This window comes from Ursus maritimus, unplaced genomic scaffold (genome assembly GCF_017311325.1).
Source record: "Ursus maritimus isolate PB19 unplaced genomic scaffold, ASM1731132v1 scaffold_12, whole genome shotgun sequence".
Classification (NCBI taxonomy): Eukaryota; Metazoa; Chordata; class Mammalia; order Carnivora; family Ursidae; genus Ursus; species Ursus maritimus.
Genome location: NW_024423564.1, coordinates 42407926 through 42433380, shown reverse-complemented (window position 1 = coordinate 42433380; position 25455 = coordinate 42407926). Strand labels below are relative to the sequence as shown.

General features: G+C 38.5%; 1 protein-coding gene across 1 annotated transcript in view; it reads right to left on the bottom strand.

Annotated features, from left to right (window-relative positions):
* Positions 1-25455, bottom strand: part of SLC44A5 (solute carrier family 44 member 5) — a 200424-nt gene that overhangs the window by 55787 nt on the left and 119182 nt on the right. Inside the window, exon 4 of the mRNA XM_008690825.1 lies at positions 23322-23406. Coding sequence (XP_008689047.1) covers positions 23322-23406 — 85 coding nt within the window. The remainder of the gene's footprint in view (positions 1-23321; positions 23407-25455) is intronic.

Here is a 25455-nt window from a genome sequence, read left to right as displayed (position 1 = left end):
AGGTGGTATCTCATTGTGGTTTTGATTTCCCTGATGCCAAGTGACGTTGAGCATTTTTTCATGTGTCTCTTGGCCATTTGTATGTCTTCTTTGGAGACATGTCTGTTCAGTCTTCTGCCCATTTCTTGATGGATTATTTGTTCTTTGGGTGTTGAGTTTGATAAGTTCTTTATAGATCTTGGATACTAGCCCTTATCTACTATGTCATTTGCAAAAATATGTATTAGTTAATATTAATGTAGTGTATCACACTGATTTGCAGATGTTGAATCACCCTTGCAGCCCAGGGATAAATCCCACTTTGGTCATGGTGAATAATCCTTTTAATGTACTGTTAGATCCTATTGGCTAATATCTTGGTGAGAATTTTTACACCCATATTCATCAGGGGCTTTGGTCTGTAATTTTCCTTTTTGATGGGATCTTTGTCTGGTTTTGAGATCAAAGTAATGCTGGCCTCATAGAGTTTGGAAGTTGTCCTTCCATTTCTGTTTTTTGAAACAGCTTCAGAAGAATAGGTATTAATTCTTCTTTGAACGTTTGGTAGAATTTCCCCAGAAAGCCTTCCGGTCCTGGACTTTTGTTTTTTGGGAGATTTTTTATTAAGTCTTCAATTTCCTTGCTGGTTATGTTTCTGTTCAGGTTTTCTGTTTCTTCCTGTTTCAGTTTTGGTACTTTATACGTCTCTAAGAATGCATCTATTTCTTCCAGATTGCCTAATTTGTTGGTATACAGATGCTCATAATATGTTCTTATAATTGCCTGTGTTTTTTTGGTGTTTGTCATGATCTCTCCTCTTTCATTCATGATTTTATTAATTTGGGTTTTTTTTCTTTTTGATAAGTCTTAATTTGGGTCTTTTTTCTTTTTGATAAGTCTGGCTAGGGGTTTATCGATCTTATTAATTCTTTCAAAAAACCAGCTTCTAGTTCTGTTCATCTGTTCTACTGTTCTTTTGGTTTCAGTTTGATTGATTTCTGCTCTAAACTTCATTATTTATCATCTCCTGCTTGGGTTAGGCTCTATTTGCTATTCTTTATCCAGCTCCTTTAGGTGTAAGGTTAGCTTGTGTATTTGAGACTTTTCTAATTTCTTGAGAAAGGATGTATTGCTATGTACTTTCATCTTAGGGCTGCCTTTGCTGCATCCCAAGAGTTTTGAACAGTTGTGTTCTCATTTTCATTTATTCCCACGAATTTTTAAAATTCCTCTTTAATTTCCTGGTTGACCCATTCATTCTTTAATAGGATACACTTTAACCTCCAAGTATTTGAGTTCCTTCCAAATTTCCTCTTGTGATTGAGTTCAAGTTTCAAAGCCCTGTGGTCAGAAAACATGCAGGGAATAATCTCAATCTTTTGGTATCAGTTGCGACCTGATTTGTGACCCAGTATGTGATCTATTCTAGAGAAAGTTCCATGTGCACTCAAGAAGAATATGTATTCTGTTGCTTTAGAATGGAATGTTCTGTATATACCTGTGAAGTCCGTTTCTTTTTTTTTTATTTTATTTTATTTTTTTTAATAATGATTTTTTATTATATTATGTTAGTCACCATACAGTACATCCCCAGTTTTCGATGTAAGGCTCGATGATTCATTAGTTGTGTATAACACCCAGTGCACCATGCAATATGTGCCCTCCTTACTACCCATCACCGGTCTATCCCATTCCCCCACCCCCCTCCCCTCTGTAGCCCTCAGTTTGTTTCTCATAGTCCATAGTCTCTCATGTTTCATTCCCCCTTCTGATTACCCCCCCTTTCTTTATCCCTTTCTTCCCCTACTGATCATTCTAGTTCTTATGTTCCATAGATGAGAGAAATCATATGATAGTTGTCTTTCTCTGCTTGACTTATTTCACTAAGCATTATCTCCTCCAGTGCCGTCCATGTTGTAGCAAATGTTGAGAACTCGTTCTTTCTGATTGCTGAGTAATATTCCATTGTATATATGGACCACAACTTCTTAATCCAGTCATCTGTTGCAGGGCATCTCGGCTCCTTCCACGATTTAGCTATTGTGGACATTGCTGCTATGAACATTGGGGTGCATATGGCCCTTCTCTTCACTACGTCTGTATCTTTGGGGTAAACACCCAGTAGTGCAATGGCTGGATCATAGGGTAGCTCAATTTTTAACTTTTTAAGGGACCTCCACACTGTTTTCCAGAGTGGCTGTACCAACTTGCATTCCCACCAACAATGTAGGAGGGATCCCCTTTCTCCACATCCTCTCCAACAATTGTTGTTTCTTGCCTTGTCTATTTTTGCCATTCTAACTGGCGTAAGGTGGTATCTCAGTGTGGTTTTGATTTGAATTTCCTTGATGGCTAATGATTTTGAACATTTTTTCATGTGTCTGTTAGCCATTTGTATGTCTTCATTGGAAAAGTGTCTGTTCATATCTTCTGCCCATTTTTTGATTTGTTTATTTGTTTCTCGTGTATTGAGTTTGAGAAGTTCTTTGTAGATCTTGGATACCAGTCCTTTATCTGTAGTGTCATTTGCAAATATATTCTCCCATTCCGTGGGCTGCCTCTTAGTTTTTCTGACTGTTTCCTTGGCTGTGCAGAAACTTTTAATCTTGATGAAGTCCCATAAATTCATTTTATCTTTTGTTTCTCTTGCCTTTGGGGATGTGTCATGAAAAAGGTTGCTTTGGCCGATGTCGTAGAGGTTGCTGCCTATGTTCTCCTCTAGAATTTTGATGGATTCCTGTCTCACATCGAGGTCTTTCATCCATTTGGAGTTTATTTTTGTGTATGGTGTGAGAGAGTGGTCAAGTTTCATTCTTTTGCATGTAGCTGTCCAATTTTCCCAGCACCATTTATTGAAGAGACTGTCTTTTTCCCACCGGATGTTTTTTCCTGCTTTATCAAATATTAGTTGCCCAAAGAGCCGAGGGTCCATTTCTGGGCTCTCTATTCTGTTCCATTGGTCTATGTGTCTGTTTTTGTGCCAGTACCATGCTGTCTTTGTGATCACAGCTTTGTAGTACAGCTCGAAATCCGGCATTGTGATGCCCCCAGCTTTGTTTTTCCTTTTCAACAGTTCCTTGGAGATTCGGGGCCTTTTCTGTTTCCATACAAATTTAAGGACTATTTGTTCCAGTTCTTTGAAAAATGTCCTCGGTATTTTGATCGGGATAGCATTGAAAGTGTAGATTGCTCTGGGTAGCATGGACATTTTAACTATGTTAATTCTTCCAATCCATGAGCATGGAATATCTTTCCATCTTTTTATGTCTTCCTCAATGTCTTTCAAGAGTGATTTATAGTTTCTAGAATATAGGTCCTTTACGTCTCTGGTTAAGTTAATTCCAAGGTAACGTATGGTTTTTGGTGCTATTGTAAATGGGATGGATTCCCTAATTTCTCTTTCTTCGGTCTCGTTATTCGTGTATAGAAATGCAACTGATTTCTGAGCATTGATTTTGTATCCCGCCACGTTACTGAATTGCTCTATAACTTCTAATAGTTTGGGAGTGGCTTCTTTTGGGTTTTCCATATAGAGTATCATGTCATCTGCAAAGAGAGACATTTTGACTTCTTCTTTGCCAATTTGAATACCTTTGATCCCTTTTTGTCGTCTGATTGCTGTTGCAAGGACTTCTAGTACTATGTTGAATAATAGTGGCGAGAGTGGGCATCCTTGTCGAGTTCCTGATCTTAAGGGAAAGGCTTCCAGCTTTTCCCCATTGAGAATAATATTTGCAGTAGGCTTTTCATAGATGGCTTTTATGAGATTGAGAAATGTACCTTCTATTCCTACACTCTGAAGGGTTTTAATCAGGAAAGGATGCTGTATTTTGTCAAATGCTTTTTCGGCATCGATTGAGAGGATCATATGGTTCCTGAGTCTTTTCTTGTTGATATGATGTATCACGCTGATTGATTTGCGAATATTGAACCACGCTTGCATCCCAGGTATGAATCCCACTTGATCGTGATGGATAATCCTTTTAATGTACTGTTGGATTCTATTAGCAAGTATCTTGTTGAGGATTTTGGCGTCCATATTCATTAGGGAAATCGGTCTGTAATTCTCCTTTTTGAGGGGGTCTTTGCCTGGTTTGGGGATCAAGGTAATATTGGCCTCATAGAATGAGTTTGGTAGCTTTCCTTCTGTTTCTATTTTTTGAAATAGCTTTAGGAGAATAGGTATTATTTCTTCTTTGAATGTTTGGTAGAATTCCCCAGGAAAACCGTCCGGGCCTGGAGTTTTGTTATTTGGAAGGTTGTTTATCACTGACTCAATTTCTTCATAATTAATTGGCCTGTTTAAGGAATCAATTTCTTCCGGTTTCAATCTTGGTAGTTTATAGGTTTCCAGGAAGGATTCCATCTCTTCCAGATTGCTTAGTTTATTGGCATATAGCTGTTGATAAAAATTTCTAATAATCCTTCCAATTTCAATGGTGTTCGTCGTGACCTCTCCTTTTTCATTCATAATTTTAATAATCTGGGTCCTTTCTCTTTTCTTTTGGATAAGTCTTGCCAGTGGTCTGTCAATTTTATTGATTCTCTCAAAGAACCAGCTTCTAGTCCTGTTGATCTGCTCTACTGTACTTCTGGTTTCTGCTTGATTGATTTCAGCTCTAATTTTGGTCAACTGCTTCCTCGTGCGTGGATTAGGCCTGTCCCTCTGTTGCTGTTCCAGCTTCTTGAGGTGAGAATATAAAAACTGCATTTTAGATTTTTCTATTCTTTTGAGTGAGGCTTGGATGGCTATGTATTTCCCCCTTAGGACTGCCTTTGCAGTATCCCATAGGTTTTGGACTGTTGTATTTTCATTCTCATTGGTCTCCATAAATTGTTTAATTTGATTTTTGATTTCCTGGTTTATCGAGTCATTCCTGAGCAGGATGGTTCTTAGTCTCCAAGTGTTTGAGTTTCTTCCAAATTTTTCCTTGTGGTTGAGTTCCAATTTCAGAGCGTTGTGGTCTGAGAATATGCAGGGGATAATTTCAATCTTTTGGTATCGGTTGAGACCTGTTTTGTGTCCCAGAACATGGTCTATTCTTGAGAATGTTCCATGGGCATTAGAATAGAATGAGTATTCTTTGGTTCTGGGGTGTAGTGTTCTATATATATCTAAGAGGTCCAACTCGTCGAGTATGGCATTCAAAGCCTTTGATTCTTTGCTTAGTTTTTGCCAGGGTGTTCTGTCTATTTCTGAGAGTGGAGTGTTGAGGTCCCCTACTATTAATGTATTTTTATCTATATGTCTCTTTATTCTGGTTAAGAGTTGGCTTGTGTATCTTGCTGCTCCCCTGTTGGGGGCATATATATTTATAATTGTCATATCCACTTGTTGAATACTTCCTTTAAGAATAATATAGTGCCCTTCTGCATCTCTAACTATAGTCTGTAGTTTAAAATCCAATTTATCTGATATGAGAATTGCTACCCCAGCTTTCTTTTGAGGTCCATTTGCGTGAAAGATGGTACTCCATCCCCTTACTCTCAGTCTGAATGCATCTTTGGGTTCGAAATGAGTCTCTTGTAGACAGCAAATGGATGGGTCATTTCTTTTTATCCAATCTGCAACCCTGTGGCGTTTGAAGCCAGAATTTAAACCATTAATGTTCAGGCTGAGTACTGAGAGATATGCTTTTAATTCTGCCATGTTGTCAGTAAAGTCTTTGTTTGTATTGGCTGTGACTTTCTGTTTTGTATCACTCTTGGGGCCTTTTTACTTTTATAGAACCCCCCGTAATACCTCCTGTAGGGCTGGTTTCGTGGTTACGAAATTGGCTAGTGACTGTCGATTCTGAAATGTCTTTATTTCTCCATCAATTCTGAATGACAGCCTTGCTGGATAAAGGATCCTTGGCTGCATGTTTTTCTCTGAAAGAGCTTTAAAAATGCTCCCCCAACCCTTTCTCTCATTCCAGGTCTGTGTAGACAGGTCTGACGTAATTCTGATGCCTTTGCCTTGGTACGTGAGAAATTTCTTTGCCCTGGCCGCTTTCAATACTGTATCCTTGGATCTCATATTTGCGAATTGCACTATGACGTGACGTGGTGTAGGTCTGTCATGGTTGAGCTTGGGAGGGGTCCTCTCTGCCTCTTGGACACGAATTTTTGTTTCCCTTGCTAGATTAGGGAAGTTTTCAGCTACAATTTGTTCAAATATCTCTTCTAGGCCTCTGTTTTTCTCCACCCCCTCGGGGATGCCGATGATTCTAACATTGGATCGTTTCGTTGAGTCAGTAATCTCCCGTAGCCAACATTCGTGGGCGTGGATTTTTTTAAGACCATCTTCTATTTTTATTTTTTCCTCTATTAACCCATCCTCCAATTCACTAACCCTTTCCTCCGCTTCCGTGACCCTGGCCGTCAGAGCCTCTAGTTTTGCCTGCATTTGGCTCATAGAATTTTTAATTTCTGTCAAATTCGCTCTCATTTCCGCCCTTAGGGATTCTATATTCTCAGTAATATTTTCCTGAATACTTTTTTCAAGTCTACTCATTATTTTGACAGTCCATCTGTTTCTGTGTATCGTCTTTGTTCCTTTCTGGTCAATGTTACTTTTGGGCTCTCTCTTCGCTTACAAGATCCCCTTTAATATTTCTTGCAGGGCTGGTTTAATGATCACAAATTCTTTTAGTTTCTGTTTGTCCTAGAAGCTCTTTATCTCTCCTTCCATTCTGAATGACAGCCTTGCTGGATAAAGTATTCTTGGCTTCATGTTTTTCTCATTTAGTACCCTGAATATGTCATGTCAGCTCTTTCTGGCCTGCCAGATCTCTGTGGATAGGTCTTCTGCCAATCTAATGTTCCTACCTTTGTAGGTTAAGGATCTCTTATCTCAAGATGCTTTCAGGATTTTCTCTTTATCTCTGAAATTTGCAAGCTGCATTATTATATGTTGGGGTGTTGATCTATATTGATTGATTTTGAGGGAGATTCTCTGTGCCTCCTGGACTTGAATGCCTATTTCCTTCCCCAGACTAGGGATGTTCTCAGCTATAATTTGCTCAAAAAAAATCAAAAACAAAAACAAATAAACAAACAAACAAAAAAAACTACTGCCCCTCTCTTTCTTCTTCCTCTGGAACCCCAATAATTCTAATCTTGTTTTGCTTTATATTATCACTGATCCCTCGAATCCTCCCCTCATGGTCCAGTAATTGTTTCTCTCTCTTTTGCTCAGTTTCTTTATTCTCCGTAATTTTGTCTTCTATATCACTTATTTTCTCTTCTGCCTCATCTATCCTAGCAGTAAGAGCCTCCATTGTTGATTGCAGCTCAGCAATAACCTTTTTGATTTCAATCTGATTAGGTCTTAGTTTTTTTATTTCTCCAAAAGGGATTCTCTTGTGTCTTCTATGCTTTTTTAAGCCCAGCTAGTATCTTTATAATCATTGTTCTTAATTCTAGCTCTGACATTTTACCAATATCCATATTTATTAAGTCTCTCACAGTGATTACTACCTCTTGTTCTTTTTTGCTGGGAATTTTCCTTTCTGTCATTTTGTCCAGAGAAGAATAGATGAACAAGAGAATAAAAAAGAAATTAAAAAAAATATCAACCACAACCCCAGCAAAATATACACTAGGCAAATCAGAGGAGATCAGAAACCAAAAAAGAAAAAAAGGGGAGGGCAAGAGAGAATATAATCAAACAGGTAGACAGAACAGGGTGATACACTTGGTTCTGGGTATATTTTTGTCTGTTAGAAAACACTTGATCCCAAAATTGTAAAGAAAGAAAAACATATATATATACAAAAATAAAACTGAATACAGTGAAAGGAAACCAAAAATGAAGAATATACCTATCAAATATAAATGTAAAAATGAAAATTAAAAAAAGACTTAAAGAGTTGATAAAAGAAGCTAGTTAAAAAGGAAAAAAAGAAAAAAGTTAAAATTGAAAGACTAAAGAATCATGAGAAAAAAACCTCAAATTCTATATACTATTTTCCCCTAGTGCAGAAGTTCTTCAGTTCTGTGTGACCCATAAACTTGGTATTTGCCTGATGTTCCTGCTGATCTTCTGTGGGAGGAGCCTGCTGTGCTGATTCTTAGGTGTCTTTGCCTGGGCAGACTTGCACCACCTCTTGCCAGGGGGCCTGGCTCAGTGTAAGCTGTTTCTGGTTGCTCTAAGTGGCTTCTGTTCCCTGAAGGATTTTCATGCCACTTTAGAGGATGAAAAAAAATAAAAACAAAAATGGTGGCACCCTGATCTCCAGCCCCGGAGCTGAATGATTGTGGCCCCCACTCTTCAGTGCACCCTCAGGGAGAAGTAGGCAATCACTTTTGTGTGCGCCAAACTCCACAGAATCCTGCAGTACACACCCTCGCCCATCCTCCCAGGGGAGGGTGGGGGGTTCTCCCCATGGCCCCACTGCTTTCTGGGCCCTTGCTCCAGGAGCTGTTGCTCAATCCTGTATGTACCCACACAGCTCCTCCCACTGGAAAGAGTAGGGTCTCGCAGTGGTTTTGCTGCTTGCTGGGCCCCTGCCTGGTGAGCAGCCACCTGACTGTGCTGCAGTTTGAGCTTTATGGCAACACCTAGCGGAGAGGCCCCTGTGGGGCTCGCTAACTGTAGCTGGCTTTCCCATTCCAATGCTTGGGAACTCTGCTGCACTCAGGCACCCCTGTTCTTTCTGAGAACCTGAGGATCCTGAGATCACACTGTCCTACCTAACTTTCTGCCCCACTTCACCACCTGAACACCTCTTTAGGCAGAGATGTCACTCATTCGAAAAGACTTCTAAAAGTTCCGATTTTATGCTCTGCTGCTATATCACTTTCCAGTTGCCGGTTCACAGAGTCTCCCTCTCCCTGCAGTTTATCTTCCAATGTAACGCCTCTGATTCACTTCTCTGCACCTCCACGCTTCTTCTTGCAGAAAGTGGCCAATTTTCTATTTGTAGAATTGCAGCCATTCTTTTCTTAGATCTCAGGTTGAGTTTGCAGGTGTTCAGAATGATTTGATAGATATCTAGCTGAATTCAAGGGACCAGATGAAACAAGGGCCCCCTACTCCTCTGCCATCTTCCCTCCACTTCCTCCCCAAAAGATTTAAATACAGGTCATTTATAAACCACACCTTGAGAAAATACAGCCCTAAATATTCAAGCATTTGTTAAGTCCCCAATTAATGTGACTACATATATAGCAGAATGTATAATAGACTGTTGACTCAATCACCAAGTAGGATCCAAATGTAAAAATAAAGCAAGCTCTCCACAAAAAAAAAAAAAAAAAAAAAAAAAAAAAAAAAAAAAAAAAAAATGCTGGCTAGATTCTTGCATCATTTCTACCCTCTTCCAGACCATGAATGGGTGAATTTTTTTCCCAATTCCAAATTGCAGAGGGTTCTGAAAGAATTTCTCATAAAGACTGAGGGTACCTATAGGAAGGGCGGACCAGCATTTCATTTTCAATTGTACATCTCTTCTGTGGCAGACTTATTCATTGACCTTCTGTGCCCATTTTAGAAGTGAGAAATGAAACTCAAAGAGACCACAGAAGGTTAGAAAAGCCAATGGCACAGAAAGAGTGGAGCCCTGAAGCAGCCTCTTATGGGAGGATATAGAATCAAGTAAATGGGCTTGTACTTCCCTGGTGATACCTCATCTGACACCAAGAGACTGGAGGTGAGTCACCAGGGATGGAGCTGAAGGGGTTTGGAGGGGGCAAGCCAAAGCTGATCTCTCAAATCAAAGGACTACTTAATAAGGACTTCCCCCAGAGAATCTCTTTTTGTACACCATGAGAGAGCCAACTTTTGGATGCTTACCCCCAAAGAGGGTGTTGATGCCTAGTTAATCATGTCTTAGCTGCAGGAGCAACAACCACATGGGACTAGGGCAGTGGCCAGGCACTCCTCCTCCTTCCATCCCGCACACCACAAAGAAAGAGCCAGAACCAAAAGAGAGGGAAGAGAAGGGTAACAACACAACCAGGCACTCTCTTCCTCTCTCAGTAACCTTGCAGAGTTCAAACTTGAGCTGGGGGATTGGAAGAAATGAGATTCAAATTTTAAATTGGACTACACAAAACTCTATAACAATAGAAAGGGTCTGGAAAAATACAGAATCTACCTGAGATGTTAGTGAGAAGAAGACAGACTTGCAAGAACTTTGTTAAAGGCAATGATATGGGGGAAAAAAAACATTTCATGTTTGTAATCCTATCAAGTTCAGATGGCTCAAGAATATGGCCATGAACTTATATACAGTATGCACACAGGTATTTCACAATTCCGCAAGAGCCAACTTTGCTCTTTCACCACTCAAACAGCCCTATCATCTACACAGTCTTGCAGTACATGTGATTTGAATTTGTACCTATGTAAATGAATAAATTATTTCATGTCATGAATCACTGGAGTTCCTTGGGAGTAGTTAAAACTGTGAATGGTAAATCACTAAGTGTCAAGAGTCCCCCATAGCTAAAATTGATTTATAAACTGCAAAATGCTACATAAACTCAAGTTATTCACCAGATTATGCTATTGTCAAGGGTAAGGTTTATACCTTTTTCACCTTTATATCCCACTTTTCCAACACTTATCCTAGTACTTGGCCCATTCTAGATATTTATTAAATGTTGCAGAATGAATGAGAACAATTTCAGAGTAAGTTGTTGTTTAATCTTAGAATCCTCCTTAGTTTCCCAGTACAAATCTATAATCACTCAATCGCAGTCTGTCTGATATCCTTAAACTTCAGTGAACCTCATGGGGCACCCTGGTAGCTCAGTCGGTTAAGTGTCCGACTCTTGATTTCGGCTCAGTGTCACAACTTAGGGTTCTGGGATAGAACCCCACATTGGGTTTCATGCTCTCCCTCTGCACTTTCCCCCACACATGTACTCTTTCTCTAAAACAAATAAATCTTAAACAAGAACAAACTTCAATGAACCTTAAATTCCTCAGGTACAGCATTGGTGGTGATGGTTGCAACTGAGCAATTCTGTGGGAGTGACTGAGGGAGTAACTATTTAACTTAAACTGTATTTCCATCAAGAAACAACAAAGTAAAATCAACTGCAAACTACTAGTTCAAAACGATGTACCATGCACTTAAGCCTTTCCTCCTCTTCCCTAAGACTCATCGAAATAAAAGAATAGAAGTAGAAAAAGGAGTATACCTCACCACACCATCTAAGGGTGAAAAGACAGGATCTGTTCACAACTGTATGAGAGTTCAACAATTTCTGGAAGCTGGAATGCATGTGAGAATATGTTGAGTGATGAATGTACCACAGAGGGGAGATACAACTTGCCTGTTAGAAATCATGAGATGCTGGATTCAGAGTTGAAAGTGAAACATGTGGCTGAACAGAAGATTAAATGAAGGTTTACGTACAGAGCTACAGTACACACCTCTTTTTCCCATACCCCAGCACTTGGGATTCCAATGTCCAAGAAAAACATGCAAAACTGAGGCCTCCTTTGTGGAATGAACCTTCTGGGATTAGCAAAGGCTTTTATGGAATTTGGTGCCCCGGCTTACAAGCCTTCATATTGGGCATTTTGCAAGCACATGTCTGACAGCCAGCTTCCCATCAGTTCATGCGGTAGTGAAATCTGACAGCAAACGTGGCCTCATCACACTACACAGGGCAGAGGTCTCACAGGAAAACCGACCTACAAACATAGTTGTGGGACAAATTCATACAAGTGACTTAGTTCAGTCTTTAATAATAATGGGTAATCAAGTAAAATCAGGAATGTAAGGAAGAATCAGAATATGAAAAGAAAGACTAAAGTAAACAAAAACCGATGCTGGATGAAACACAATAATTTAGGGCATAGGATGGACCTTTAAAAAATATCCAGTATTTTCAAAATAATTCAAGCAGACTGTCCATAAAATAGAAATACTATAACATTACAAAGGAATAATAAGAGGGTAAGAGGGCTTTTAAAGATGAAAAATATGAAGAAGATAGAAGAGTAGGAGGACCCTAAGCTCACCTCATCCCATGGATACAACTAGATAACACCCACATCAGTATAAATAACCCAGAAAATGACCCAAAGACTGACAGAACAGATTCTCCGCAGCTAAACATAGAGAAGAGGCCACGTTGAAGAGGGTAGGAAGGGCAGAGGCACAGACAGGAGTTAAACAGACCCACAGGATTGTCCCCAGGAGGGACAATGCAAGTACAGAGAGGGAAAAGAAACACACCCTCACACCAGGCACACCACACATGGAGAACCTGCATGGGGAAAATAAACCCCCATAACATTTGGCTTCGAAAACCAGAGGGGCCGAATTGTGAGTCTTTACAATCACCGGGGCTTAGTGCCTAGAACTTTAAAAGTCAGTAGGATGGACTCTAGAAGAGCTGGGAGAGCCTGGAGGACAGGAGGATACCAAGTCCCCACCCTTAAAAAGATAGTGCAAGAAACAGCCCCACTAAGATACAGCATAGAGGCAGCAGTTTGAAAAACACCTGGCTTGTAGAGGATGGAGATTTGTTTACTATCTGAGAATGAAGGCTGGAGGGGCAGGGATTTGGGGGAGATATCTCCAAGAACAAAAGAGCTGACAAGTGTCATTTCCCCCCCACCCTGCCCCCCAGCTTAGACACAGGAACACCTGTGGGGACCAACACAGTGCCAACACTTGATATCTCACTTGCTAACACTGTACCCTGCCCCCGCATTCTCCAATAGACATGGCCCTCCATAGACAAGCCTCCATTATAGGCCCCTCCCAAGCAGACCTGAGCAGAGCTTCCTGACCTAGGGCACCTCACCCCTGTGTTCTCCTGCGGACCTGCCCCCTCTAATACAACCCTGGAGAGGCCATCCAAAGTACTACCATGAGCCTGGCAGTGCACAAGCAGCACTGAGAGAGGCCAGCACAACTCCAGAGTGACTCCTGCCCAGGGGACACAGCAGATCGAATTTGGCCACAAAGGTGGGCTGGGGACAAACAATCCTGCAGTTCAATGCTACTGCATCTCTGGCAAACATTTAGTCTGACTCAACTCAAGTGCAAGGTGGCTGCAGATTGTCCACTAACATAGGGAACAAATGCTGCCCACAAGGAAAGAGAGCCATTGCATACAACTGGACTATTGGTAAATACAACTCAGCCACCACAGCAGGGCACACACAACATACATAAGAGACATTCCTAAAGTGCCAGGTTCTGGTAAACAGGGAACATTGCACTGCAGGACACTGCAGGACCTCCTCTTTATAAGGCCATTAGTTTCAAGAGCAGGAAGTGTAGCTGATTTTCCTAACACATAAAAACAGACACAGATTTACAAAATGAGGAGACAGAGGACTTTGTTCCAAATAAAAGAACAAAATTACAGAAAGAGCACTAAATGTAATGAAGTAATATATATACCTGATAGAGAATTTAAAGCAATGGTCACAAAAAAACTCAGTGGACTTGAGAAAAGAGTGGAGGACCTCAATGAGACCCTTAACAGACAGAAAACACGAAAAAGAACCAATCGGAGATGAAGAAATAATAACGAAAATTAAAAATACACTAAATGGAATAAATAGTGGACTAGAGGAAGCAGAGAAACAGATTAATGATCTGGAGGACAGAATAATGGAAACCAATCAACCTGAACAGGAGAGAGAAAAAAATAATACAAAATGAGAATAGACTTAGGGGGTGCCTGGGTGGCTCAGTTTGTTAAGCGACTGCCTTCGCCTCAGGTCATGATCCTAGAGTCCTAGGATCGGGTCCCGCATCGGGTTCCCTGCTTGGCGGGGAGTCTGCTTCTCCCTCTGACCCTCCCCTCTTGTGCTCTCTCACTCTCAAATAAATAAAATCTTCAATAAAATAAAATAAAATTAAAAAAGAAGATAGACTTAGGGACCTCAGTGACACCATCAAGTGCTTGCATTCACATTGTACAGATCCTAGAAAGAGAAGAGAGAAAAAAGGGAGTAGAAAACTTATTTGAAGAAATAATAGGTGAAAACTTCCCAAATCTGGGGAAGGAAACAGAAATCCAGATCCAAGACGCACAGAGAACCCCCAACAAAATCAACCCAGGAAGATCCACACCAAGACACATAGTAATTAAAATGGCAAAAAGCAGTGATAAGGAGAGAATTTTAAAAGCAGCAAAAGAAAACAGGTGATTACGAGGGAAATCCCGTAAGGCTATCAGCTGATTTTTCAGCAGAAATTCTGTAGGCCTGAAGAGGGTGGCATGATATATTCAAAATACTGAAAGAAAAAAACCTGCAACCAAGAATACTCTATCCAGCAAGGCAAACATTCAGAATAGAAGGAGAGATAAAGAATTTCCCAAACAAAAATTAAAGGAATTCATGACCACTAAACCAGCCCTACAAAAAATATTAAAGGGGACTCTTTGAGTGTTTAGGAAAGACAAACAATCCTGTTTACTGGACCACTTTCCTACACCATATACAAAAATAAAAATGGATTAAAGACCTAAATGTGAGACAGGAAACCATCAAACTCCTCTTTGATGATGACCTCTGACATCAGTTGTAGCAGCTTTTTACTAGACACATCACCGGAGGCAAGGGAAACAAAAGCAAAAATCAACTTTATCAGTCCCAAAAATGGGACTTTATCAAGATAAAAAGCTTCTGCACAGTGAAGGAAACAATCAACAACGACTATAAGGCAATCTATGGAATGGGGGAAGATATTAGCAAATGACATATCTGATAAAGTGTTGGTATCCAAAAATCTAAAAAGAACTTATCAAACTCAACACTCAGAAAATAAGTAACCCAATTAAAAAAAGGGCTGAAGACACAAATAGACATTTTTCCAAAGAAGACTTCCAGATGGCCAACAGACACATGAAAAGATGCTCAACATCACTGATTATCAGAAAAATGCAAATCAGAACTACAGTGAGATATCACCTCAGACCTGTCAGAATGGCTAAAAATAACAATACAGGAAATAACAGGTGTTAGCAAGAATGTGGAGAAAAGGGGAACCCTCTTCACTGTTGGTGGGAATACACTCTGGTGCAGTCACTCTGGAAAAGACTATGGAGGTCCCTCCAAAAGTTAAAAATAGAGCTAGTCTATGTCCCAGCAATTGTACTACTAGGTATTCACCCAAAAGATGCAAAAATACTCATTTGAAGGGATTCATGCACCCTGATGTTTATAGCAGCATTATCAACAATAGCCAAGTTATGGAAAGAGCCCAAATGTCCATCAACTGATGAATGGATAAAGAATATTTGGGGTGTGTGTATACATACACACACACACACACACACACACACACACACACACAGGAATATTACTCAGCCATTAAAAATAATGAAATCTTGCCATTTGCAACAAAGTGGATGAAACTAGAGAGTATTATCCTAAGTGAAATAATTCAGTAAGAGAAAGAAAAACACTGTATGAGTTCACTCCTACGTGGAATTTAAGAAACAAAACATATGAACATAAAGGGAAAAAGAGAGATAACCCATAAAACAGACTCTTAACTATAGAGAACAAACTGAGGGTTGCTGGAGAGGAGGTTGGGTGGGGTGGACGGGTTAAATGGGCACTGGTTGTGAGCAGAATTGAGTATTATAGGAAGTGATGAATCACCAAATTCTATACCTGAAACTAACATTACATTGTATGTTAACCAACTGGAATTTAAATAAAAATGTGAAACTAAAAAAAAAAAAAAATGAATCCAGGAAGTCCAAGGTATGAATAACAGAATTCCAAAGAGACAATCAATAAATGGGAAGAATGAAAACAGCAAAGAAATAACTGAAGAAAATTTTCCAGGGCTAATAAGAATCCTAGTTTTTTCAAAATTAAAGGACTCAGGACTGAACAAAAAGAATTTAAGAAGAGAAAAAGACCTGAGGTGCCTGGGTGGCTCAGTCGTTAAGGGTCTGCCTTCGGCTCAGGTCATGATCCTGGGGTCCTGAGATCGAGCCCCACATCAAGCTCCCTGCTCAGGGGGAAGCCTGCTTCTCCCCCTCCCACTCCCCCTGCTTGTGTTCCCTCTCTCGTTGTGTCTCTCTGTCAAATAAAATCTTTATTTAAAAAAAAAAAAAAGGAGAAGAAGAGAAAAAGACCTATGTCTCATTGTGAGATTTCAAAACACTAAGAATAAAGAAATGATTTTAAATGCCTTTTCCAAAAGAAAAAAAGTCACTGCAAAGTATGTGAATCAGACTGACATTAGCCACACTGGATGCCAAAAACATTGAAATAATGGCTTCAAATTCCTGACAAAAAATGTCTTTCAAGGTACACATCTATCAGTAGGCCATCAATCAACTATAAAGAGAGAGAAGAAAAGTATTTCTAGGGACTCAGGAAATTACTTGCTGTGCTTCCTTTTCTTAGGAAAATCATTGAGAATGTTCTCCATCAAAACAAGGGTGTCAGCAAGGAAAACAAATTGGCAAACAGGAAACAGTACATGGGACATGCACATACTTTAAAAAGTGTCTGTTGTTTATCTGAAATTAAAATTTAAGTGGGCATTCTGTGTTTTTGTTTGCTAAATTGGACAACTCTGGAATCAGGATCCAATCTAATGGGGTAGACAAGTCCCAAAATTAAAGCTATGCAGTAGATCTAAAATTTACCCAGTCCTGAGTGAAACAAAAGGACAAAGGCTCAGAGAAAAGGGCCTCTGAAAAAAATGGGGTGATTAGGTAGAAAAACTTGTGGTCCTGATAAAGGCTATTCACAAAAAACTTAGCATAATACCTTCTAAGTCCATCCATGTTGTTGCAAATGGCAAGATTTCATTCTTTTTTATGGCTAATGTTCCATTATGCTTATATGCCACAAAACAAGTGAACAAATGAATACAATAACAAAAGAGAAACAGAATCATAAATAGAATAAACTGGTGGTTGCCGGAGGGGCAGGGGCAGAGAGACAGGCAAAATAGGTGGATGCGGATTAAAAGGTAGTCACTTCCAATTATAAAATCAATAGGTCACAGGGATGAGAAGGACAACATAGGGAATATAGTCAATAATAATGCAATAACTTTCTGTGATGACAGATGGTAACTACCCCTGACATGGCGAGCATATTGAAATGTATGTATACAGTTGTTCAATTACTATGTTGTACACCTGAAACATTGTAAATCAACATTATATATAATTACATACTACATTACATATGAGGTGATATTAAAAGTCAACTACAGGCCAATTAAAAAAACGTTTAAAGAAAAAAACCTTGTTGGCAAACAAAATATAATTAAAATGTTAATGCCCTATGTTGAAGCAAACTAAAATGTGGGATGATACTAAGCCATAATAAAGCATAAGATTTGACACTGATATCAGTGACCTAGAAGACATGAAAATGGAATGCCCTGGGATTGAATAAAGTTTACAAAGCTATAACAAAGTAAAAGTTTGTTTCCAACTTCTAGAATCAAACTACGAGTAGAACATGAAAGGTTCTGTTAAAGTTTCGGAACTGAACTTCGTAACACATTTGATTATGTAAGAGGTAAGTACAGAAAGTGGAAGGAGAAATGAAAAGAAAGAGGGAGAGAAGGGTAGCAGGAAAATATCCTCCTTTAAATGGAGAGGAGTCAAAACACTGACAGAAGTTAATGGAACAAGAAGTAGAGGTGTTAGTATACCATTTAAAGTCATAGGAATAACTGTATGAAAATCTAAAGGTAATAATTATTCTAACTGCAAACAAGGGAGGAGGAGGGGATCAGGCAAAGAGATCATGTAAAGGAGTTAAATCTTCATTTTTCATAGCAGGCTGGCAATGGATACTTTTTTTTAATGGATACTTTCTAACATTAATAAAGCACAAAAGAATAAGCCTATTACTTAAAGTATGAAAAAAACCACCAGAGAATTAAGGCCAGTGTTACAGACTGAATGTTTGTGGCCACCTGCAAATTCGTATGTTGAAATCCTAACCCTCAATGTGGAACTTTTGGGAGGTTATTGGGTGTTGCGGGTGAAGCCCCCATGAACAGGACTAGTGCTCTTATAAGAGACCCCAGAGAGCTCTCTAGCCCCTTCTTCCATTTGAAGATGCAGAGTGAGGACTGCTGCACACCGGGGAACAGGCCCTCACCAAGAGCCTGACCACACTGGCACCCTGATCTTGGACTTCCAGTCCCCAGAACTGTAAGAAATGAATTTCTGTCATTCACAAGCCCCCCAGTCTATGTATTCTGTTATAGCAAGCTGAACTTTATACTAAGAGAACCAGTGAGAGAAGAGAGGGTCTCTGTGGAATGAAATTGTCAGTAAGGAGTCCTAGGATAGAAGACCATTGCTTTTATTGTCTTCATAAGCTCTTCACTAATGTTTGGTATACTTTCATGTGTACATATTATATCGATATAGATTTTAAAAATTAAGTCAAGTAGTACATCTAGGCTTGTAGTGTGTTCAAACAAATTCGTGAGACCTCCTTGCTGTTTTATGAGAGGTTCTTCAGTAAACTGAAGACAAGTTTTCTTGCTTGACTTAGATGCGAAATTGATACAAAACTTAAGTGGAAGAATTTTGTCCTCTTAATCTTACCTGTTTCTCTAACTGAATCTTAAACCAGGGACAGGTATTTTCGTCTAATTTGTAACTGTGCTGCATCAATGTTCAAAACACCCCTATAAGCTGAAGTTTTCGTAGTAGCCAGAAGGTGGCATCAAAATCAATGGAGTGGAAATCCAAAGACCAGGACCATACTCAAGTATCAGGAATAACTTCCCTGAAACTCTTTGGGCAAAGAAAGTTACATCAACAGAGCACTCCGTTTTCCTTTGAGGTCTCTGTTTTATCCGGTGCTTCTCCTAGTGTCCTTTCGGTTAGGCATAGATAAACAAAGCATAAAACGGCCAAACTCTACATCCCAAATATTATCACACCATCTCTAAACACGACATTTAAACTTAGCTGTAAGGAAGGTCTTTGTGAATTGAGAATCTAAGGGCTGCTGTTAAGTACATCATGACAGTAACAAATACAAATACTCTGTTACAATGTAACAACTATTTCCTAGACTGTATTGTTTGGGGGGCTAAATTAATTACACATCCTGACATAGATGCATTTCATTTTAAAACAGAAGTTTGTGTGTGTGTGTGTGTGTGTTTTAATTAATGATATTTTTACCAGTTTATGTTAAAGATTTTTAGGACTGATAAACATGCACCATTTTACCATAGGACTATACTGTAATTTATTTAATTAATTTCTATTGATAGCCATGTAGGCTGTTTCCATCTTATTACTATTTCATAGTACCCGTATCACTATAACATTAGGGAATTTTATGCAAATTTCCACTAGATAAGTTTCTAGGAGGAAAACTGCTGAATCAGAAAGAATATACAAATTTCCTAAGTATTTTGTAGAAGCCACTTTTAGACAACAGGCTCGAGCAGTGGAAACTTAATCAAGGCAGAAACTCCCAAAGTGACCCTGGCTGAATGAATACAGACAGGCCCATCAGGGGACCCACCTCAAAAGATCCATAGCTTAGAGGTAACCCATGGGCTACTTACCACCAGGCAGTTACCAAAACAGGGGACGTTCGCATGTTGCCATACCTCCTCACCTCTCCCCTTTAAAAACAGCCCCCACTCACGACCTCCTTGCAGATCACCTCTCCTCTACTGTCTGGCCTGCAGCTCCCATGACGTGTATTCAATAAACTTCTATCTCTTTTGTTCCATCTCAGGTGAATTCTTGTCACTGCCTGCGCCACTGGCTTTTACCCAATAGTTGTCCCACATTTGGGGGCTCCCCATCTAATCAGGAGAGACACCACATTTGATACCACAGTTTCAATAAATATTATATTTCATTACCACAGTAGAAAATGAGATGCTTTTCCCCCCCCTCACTCTGATCAACAGTATAAAATTTTAATGTTTTTAATTTGACAACCTAATAAGCAAAAAAAAATGTATTAATTTGCATTTCTTTAACTATGGTTGAACAGTGCCTTGTATTATTGTTGGCCATTATGTTATTTTCTGTTTATGACTTTTGCCAACTTTGATACTGAATTATTCTTTTCCTCTTTGATTTTGTAACAGCAGTTCATATAATAAAGCTATTGACCCATTGTCAGATACATAAGTTGGAAATATTTTTTTCTGGATTGCCACTTATCTTTTAACTTTGTATACAGTGAGTTAAGTAGTAACATAGTAGCAATATATTTTCAAATAAAGACTTCTTTACCCCATAATTCTAAAAATATACCTCTGTTCTTTCATCTGCTATTTCTTATTGAATATTTTATATATAAAATCTTCAGTGTTTGGTATTCATTTTGGTGTAAGGTAGGAGATAAATATCTAATTTTATTTTATATTCATGAATAGCATTTCAGTTAATTCAGTACCATTCAATAATTCATCTTTTTGCTACTGATTCAAAATCCACCTTTATCACATTCCAAATTTATATTTATAATTGTATTTACTTCTTTCTGCCCATTTCTATGATAGTAGAAATCACTGTTTAAGTGATTGAAATCTGACATTCTAATATTTTCACTTACTATTAAAAACTCTAACCATCATTAAACTTTCTTGTTAAATTTTCAAATTAATATACATTTATTATAGGAATTAAAACAATTGAGAAGCTTAAAAATATAAACTTTTTATATATTACATAATTATTACATGATAATTATGGTATCAGAAATCAGTGGGGAAAAGAGCATATTATTCAACCAACTATTCTGAGATAATTGCATGGGCAGTTGGAAAAAAATTTGATTCCTACTTCAGTCCATATACAAAAAAGAAATTCCAACTAGATTAGAAATTTAAATATAAAAAAGGGAACCATAAATATATTAGAGAAATACAGGTGGATATTATTTTCAAGAGTAGGAAAGCAATTATAATCATGACACAAAATCCAGTAACTACAAAGGAAAATCAACAGAATCACCTCTTGCAAGTATAAACATAATTTTTAATGGCTCCATTATATTAGAGGCATCATAATTTACCATCATCCACATATTGTTGGATATCTGTATAGTTTCCAATATATTGTTATTATAAATAATACATTAATGAACATGTCTGTTACCCTAGGATTACCTCTGAATGATCTTGTACTGAGATTTGTAGTATCCCATTTTTGCCGGAAATAAGTAGGTCATTGGCTTAGGTCTAGAAAACTTACTGTTATAAAGGTCCTTTTAAAAATAGCCTATTTTAAGAACTAGAGATTTAGACATTTGTAGGATTTTTTTTTACACCACCTGCTGCTTTCTTTGTCCTTCATAGTATAAAAGTTTTGTTGGCAATGTCTAGGATTTTCTGAGTTACTGAGGTTAAAATAAGAATTACCACTCTAGATGAGGATTTAGTCCAGTCTCCAATGGGCAACAAGGACCTTTTGTAGGAATCCACTCGACTATCATAAACTCAATCTGATTATGATTAAGGATTTGATTCTCATCCACCCCACTGCCCAAATTTCTAGTTTCTCTTGATCATCTGTAATAACTCTACTCTGTGAATTTTATTAACCCTTTCCTGAATCTATTTTTTTAGATTTGTATCTCTTGGAATAATAAGCTCGAAAGTTATGGGTGGGCAACATACTGAACACAACAAATGTTCATACAAAAACATACACACAAAAAAGTTCTGAGCCTTGTTTTTTTGTTGTTTTTGGTAGTAGTGAAGGCTGCTGTTTTTGTTTTTTCCCCATTCAATGCCAACTTTTATAGAAACTGAACTGGTTATGGAGAACCAGGAGATCTAGTAAAAACCCAGGTATTGCCAGAAAAGAAATGGACCAGTGAGAAAGGAGAGTAAATTTTCTAAAAATGTGAAATTTATGTTTTTGTTTTAAGGTAAAGAAATAAGAAAAACTTGCCTTCAGAAATTGGAAATTTTTGTTATGATTAACATTAGAATGGAATTTGATAGAACATTCTCCCTTGTTTGTTTCAGCTAGTCAGAGCCATTGTCTGTAGCAACCAAGTAGCCTTAAAAAGCCTACCCCTCACTGAAGATTTCTGGGTGGCACACACTTTCAAAAGTGAAGTGATTTGTCAGTAGGCACTGTGGCAAAAATAATTCTAACTGCAATGTTTAGCTACTCAGAACTCAGCCTTCCAAAAGCCCCTTTCATAAGGCATTTTAAAACATGGCTTCTGATAAAATCACTCGTCCAATTCATCCACTATAATTATACTTTTACTAAGCAGAGTCTTCATGCATTCTAATAAGATGATGCATAACAATGACAACTTGTCCTAAGTCATATAGTATGAAATTTCCCAACTGCTTATACACGGTCTCTAGGAAGATCAGGAGGGACCTCCTTTTTGAATTTCAATCTTCTTATGAAGCCTAGTAGGATTAATGTAAAAATGATTTTGTCACCAGCTAGACCCCGAGACCTGGCCATTATAGCTGACCTGCTTGGACCCACCAACATTTGTCCCACATTTTCCTTAAGCTCTTCTTCCCAAATTATCTTTTTTTTTTTAATTATGTTATGTTAGACACCATACAGTACATCATTAGTTTTTGATGTAGTGTCCCATGATTCATTGTTTGCTTATAACACCCAGTGCTCCATGCAACATGTGCCCTCCTTAATACCCATCACCAGCCTACCCCAATCCCCCACCTCCCTCCCCTCTGAAGCTCTCAGTTTGTTTCCCAGAGTGCATAGTCTCTCATGGTTCATTCCCCCTTCTGTTTACCCTCCCTTCATTCTTCCCTTCCTTCTCCTACCGATCTCCCTGCTATTTCTTATGCTCCATAAATGAGTACCCAACTTATCTCTTAACTCAGGAAAAGGACCTTAGGGCATAACATCCCATGATGGAACCTGAAACTACCCCTCAAGCAATAATGACTGCCTGAGGAAGAGCTCCAGTGGCCCAGACCACCAAACCAGTTTGAGCTAAACCCTCGACTCACTTCTGCACAGATGGACCACAGAGTCACCTCTGGAATGACCAACAATTAGCTTACCTCATCTAATACTAAAATCTCCGCCCAAGATGGAGCACAAGCCTCATTTACATACCATACTATATATATCTATAGGCATCTTTCTTTAAGGTACATGCATGACCTTATACCTACCTGTGCATACAATGACAAGGCTTTCATATGTAAATATGCATTCTAACCTTAAATAAAAGGAACTCATTCACCCTTGCTCAGAGAGTCACAACTTCAGAAGTTATTTCCTGTGATCAACTTATTTGGTGTAAATAAAGTTTCCTTTTGTGACAACTCACCTGGTGTAGTCCTACCTGTGACTCACCAAGGAGCAAACTCATGCTGATTCAGTTACAGTTTCTAGGTTCCAGCTTAGACAGTAAAATTAGACAAAGGAAAGGTGGCCATACTCACTCATTGGGGGTGCCCTTCTGGCCACAAAAGTGGCCCTTGCTGTCTGTAGGGTAGGCCACTCTCCGGGGGTCTCCATGTACCCAGGCTGCAGGAACAAGAAAGGACAAAAACTCTATCAGCACCAGCTGACTAAAAGCAGTCTGATTTGAGAAATTAGAATGCACCACTGCAACGCACTAACCTCTCCCCTCAGTCACAGGAGATTATTGATTTTCTTCAAAGAGTAATTTCTTAATGAAAAGTGAAATAAAATATGGATGAATCAGTCAGAAAACACATTTCTCTTAATCTCTCAGGACTCATCTGGGTTGTAGCCAAAACCTGAGGTAATGCACTTAGAAAATGACATTTATTAGAATGTGAATTAGAGGGCACACTACAAATGCTTGGTTGGCTAGAAGTCACTTTTTTCCTAGGGCTTAAAACTAAATGACTTCATAGCAGAGCTAATAAATTTACGGTAAATATTATGATGTAATTCTTTTGGGTTATACATAAGTGAAAACCACTTAAAAATTCAACCGAATGAAAGTGTAATACCCAATGCACATTGACTTGTTCTTTATGACCTCATGTGCCATTATGAAAGCAAACATCAGCAACTTTAGTGGCAATATATAATAAAGATCTGCTGGACATTTTGTTGGATAATCTCAAAGCTTAGTATAAATATCAAGTGTTCTCAAACTTCACGAAAACTGGACTTGATTCTGTTTTCTCAGAAGATGCTGGGCTTTACCTCATATAAACTCATCACCTTTATTTTCCAAGAATTATAAACTTGACTGACAGCTAGAATATAGAATAACATAAAATAACATGCATTAGCTAAATAATACCCCCTATTCTAACTGAATGTTTCTAACTTTTTCAGTTTGATTAATATAGTTGCCAAAAATCTAGAAAACACATTGGCCATCTGATAACACTTGCCTCTGCATATGGAAAACGTATCTCTTTGTCCCTTGCTTCCTTTAACAGTTGCCCAGCTATCTCCTTACCCATATTTATTGGATCTGAAGTTCATGTAATAATTCAATCACCCTTACGTACATGGTCTGTGAGACTCAGGAAGATAAAAAGAAATCAATTCTGAATGAGAATTTAAATATGGAATAGAAATTTTTCTCAATAATTTTTCTCATCCATCCAAGTCTTTCCTTTTAGTATCTAAGTACCCAGAAAAGTCTCCTTTGTCTCATAATTTCTTCTATGTCACAGAGGCCAAATAGGTTTCATTTTCTAATACAGTCTTATAAAATCTGACTCATTCAGCAGTCCTCTGCTATCTTATCTTCTTATATTTTTTTCCCAGAATAAAGATAGTGGACTATAAAGAAAGCATTAAAATGCCATCTAACTGTTCAGTGGACAATGTCTCTGGATACTATTTTATTATATTCTACTTTTGTGAAAAAGGGGTCACATTTTGGCTAAAACTAAGAGATCCACTTTTACCTGTTTCCTGCAATATTTTTCTTTTACCCTGAAATATTTTATTCCTTTTCCATACAAATACTGACTCAGAAATGGCACATAAAGAAGCATTTAGATTGCTAGGTTGGCTTCTTACTATATTTATGACCCTGAACAAGTCATTTAATTATTTTAGTTTTGGCTTTCTAATTTGTTACTACAAAATGGGTATAAAAATACCAAACCCCGTAAGAATTTTGAGAATATGAAAGAAGATAATAAAGTAGAATGCCATGCAACATGGACTTGGTAATGTTAGTTCCTTTCTTATTTAGGTTTCCCCAACACAAAACCCCGAGACAAGGACTTTGCTATGGGTAGGGTGATTTGGGAGATAATTCTAGGAAGCTTAAGTGGGAATGAAGACAGGGAAGGAAGCAAAGTCAACAAAAGGCATGTTAACAAGTGGGATACCGCTGGTGATACAGGGGTGACTCCATCCTTTTGGGAACCTTTTGAGAAACCATACAGAACATGCTCATGGGGGGGCATGGTGAAACAGTCTACCATAGCTACAAGCAAACCCAGAAGGACTGAGGAGATGTGGGGTAGGACATTAGTAGAATCTGCTATAGTGTTCTTTCCCTTTTTATCAATTAACCAAAGAATTTACTAAGAGACCAGTATGTGTCCTGTAGTAGAAGTCAACACCAGTATA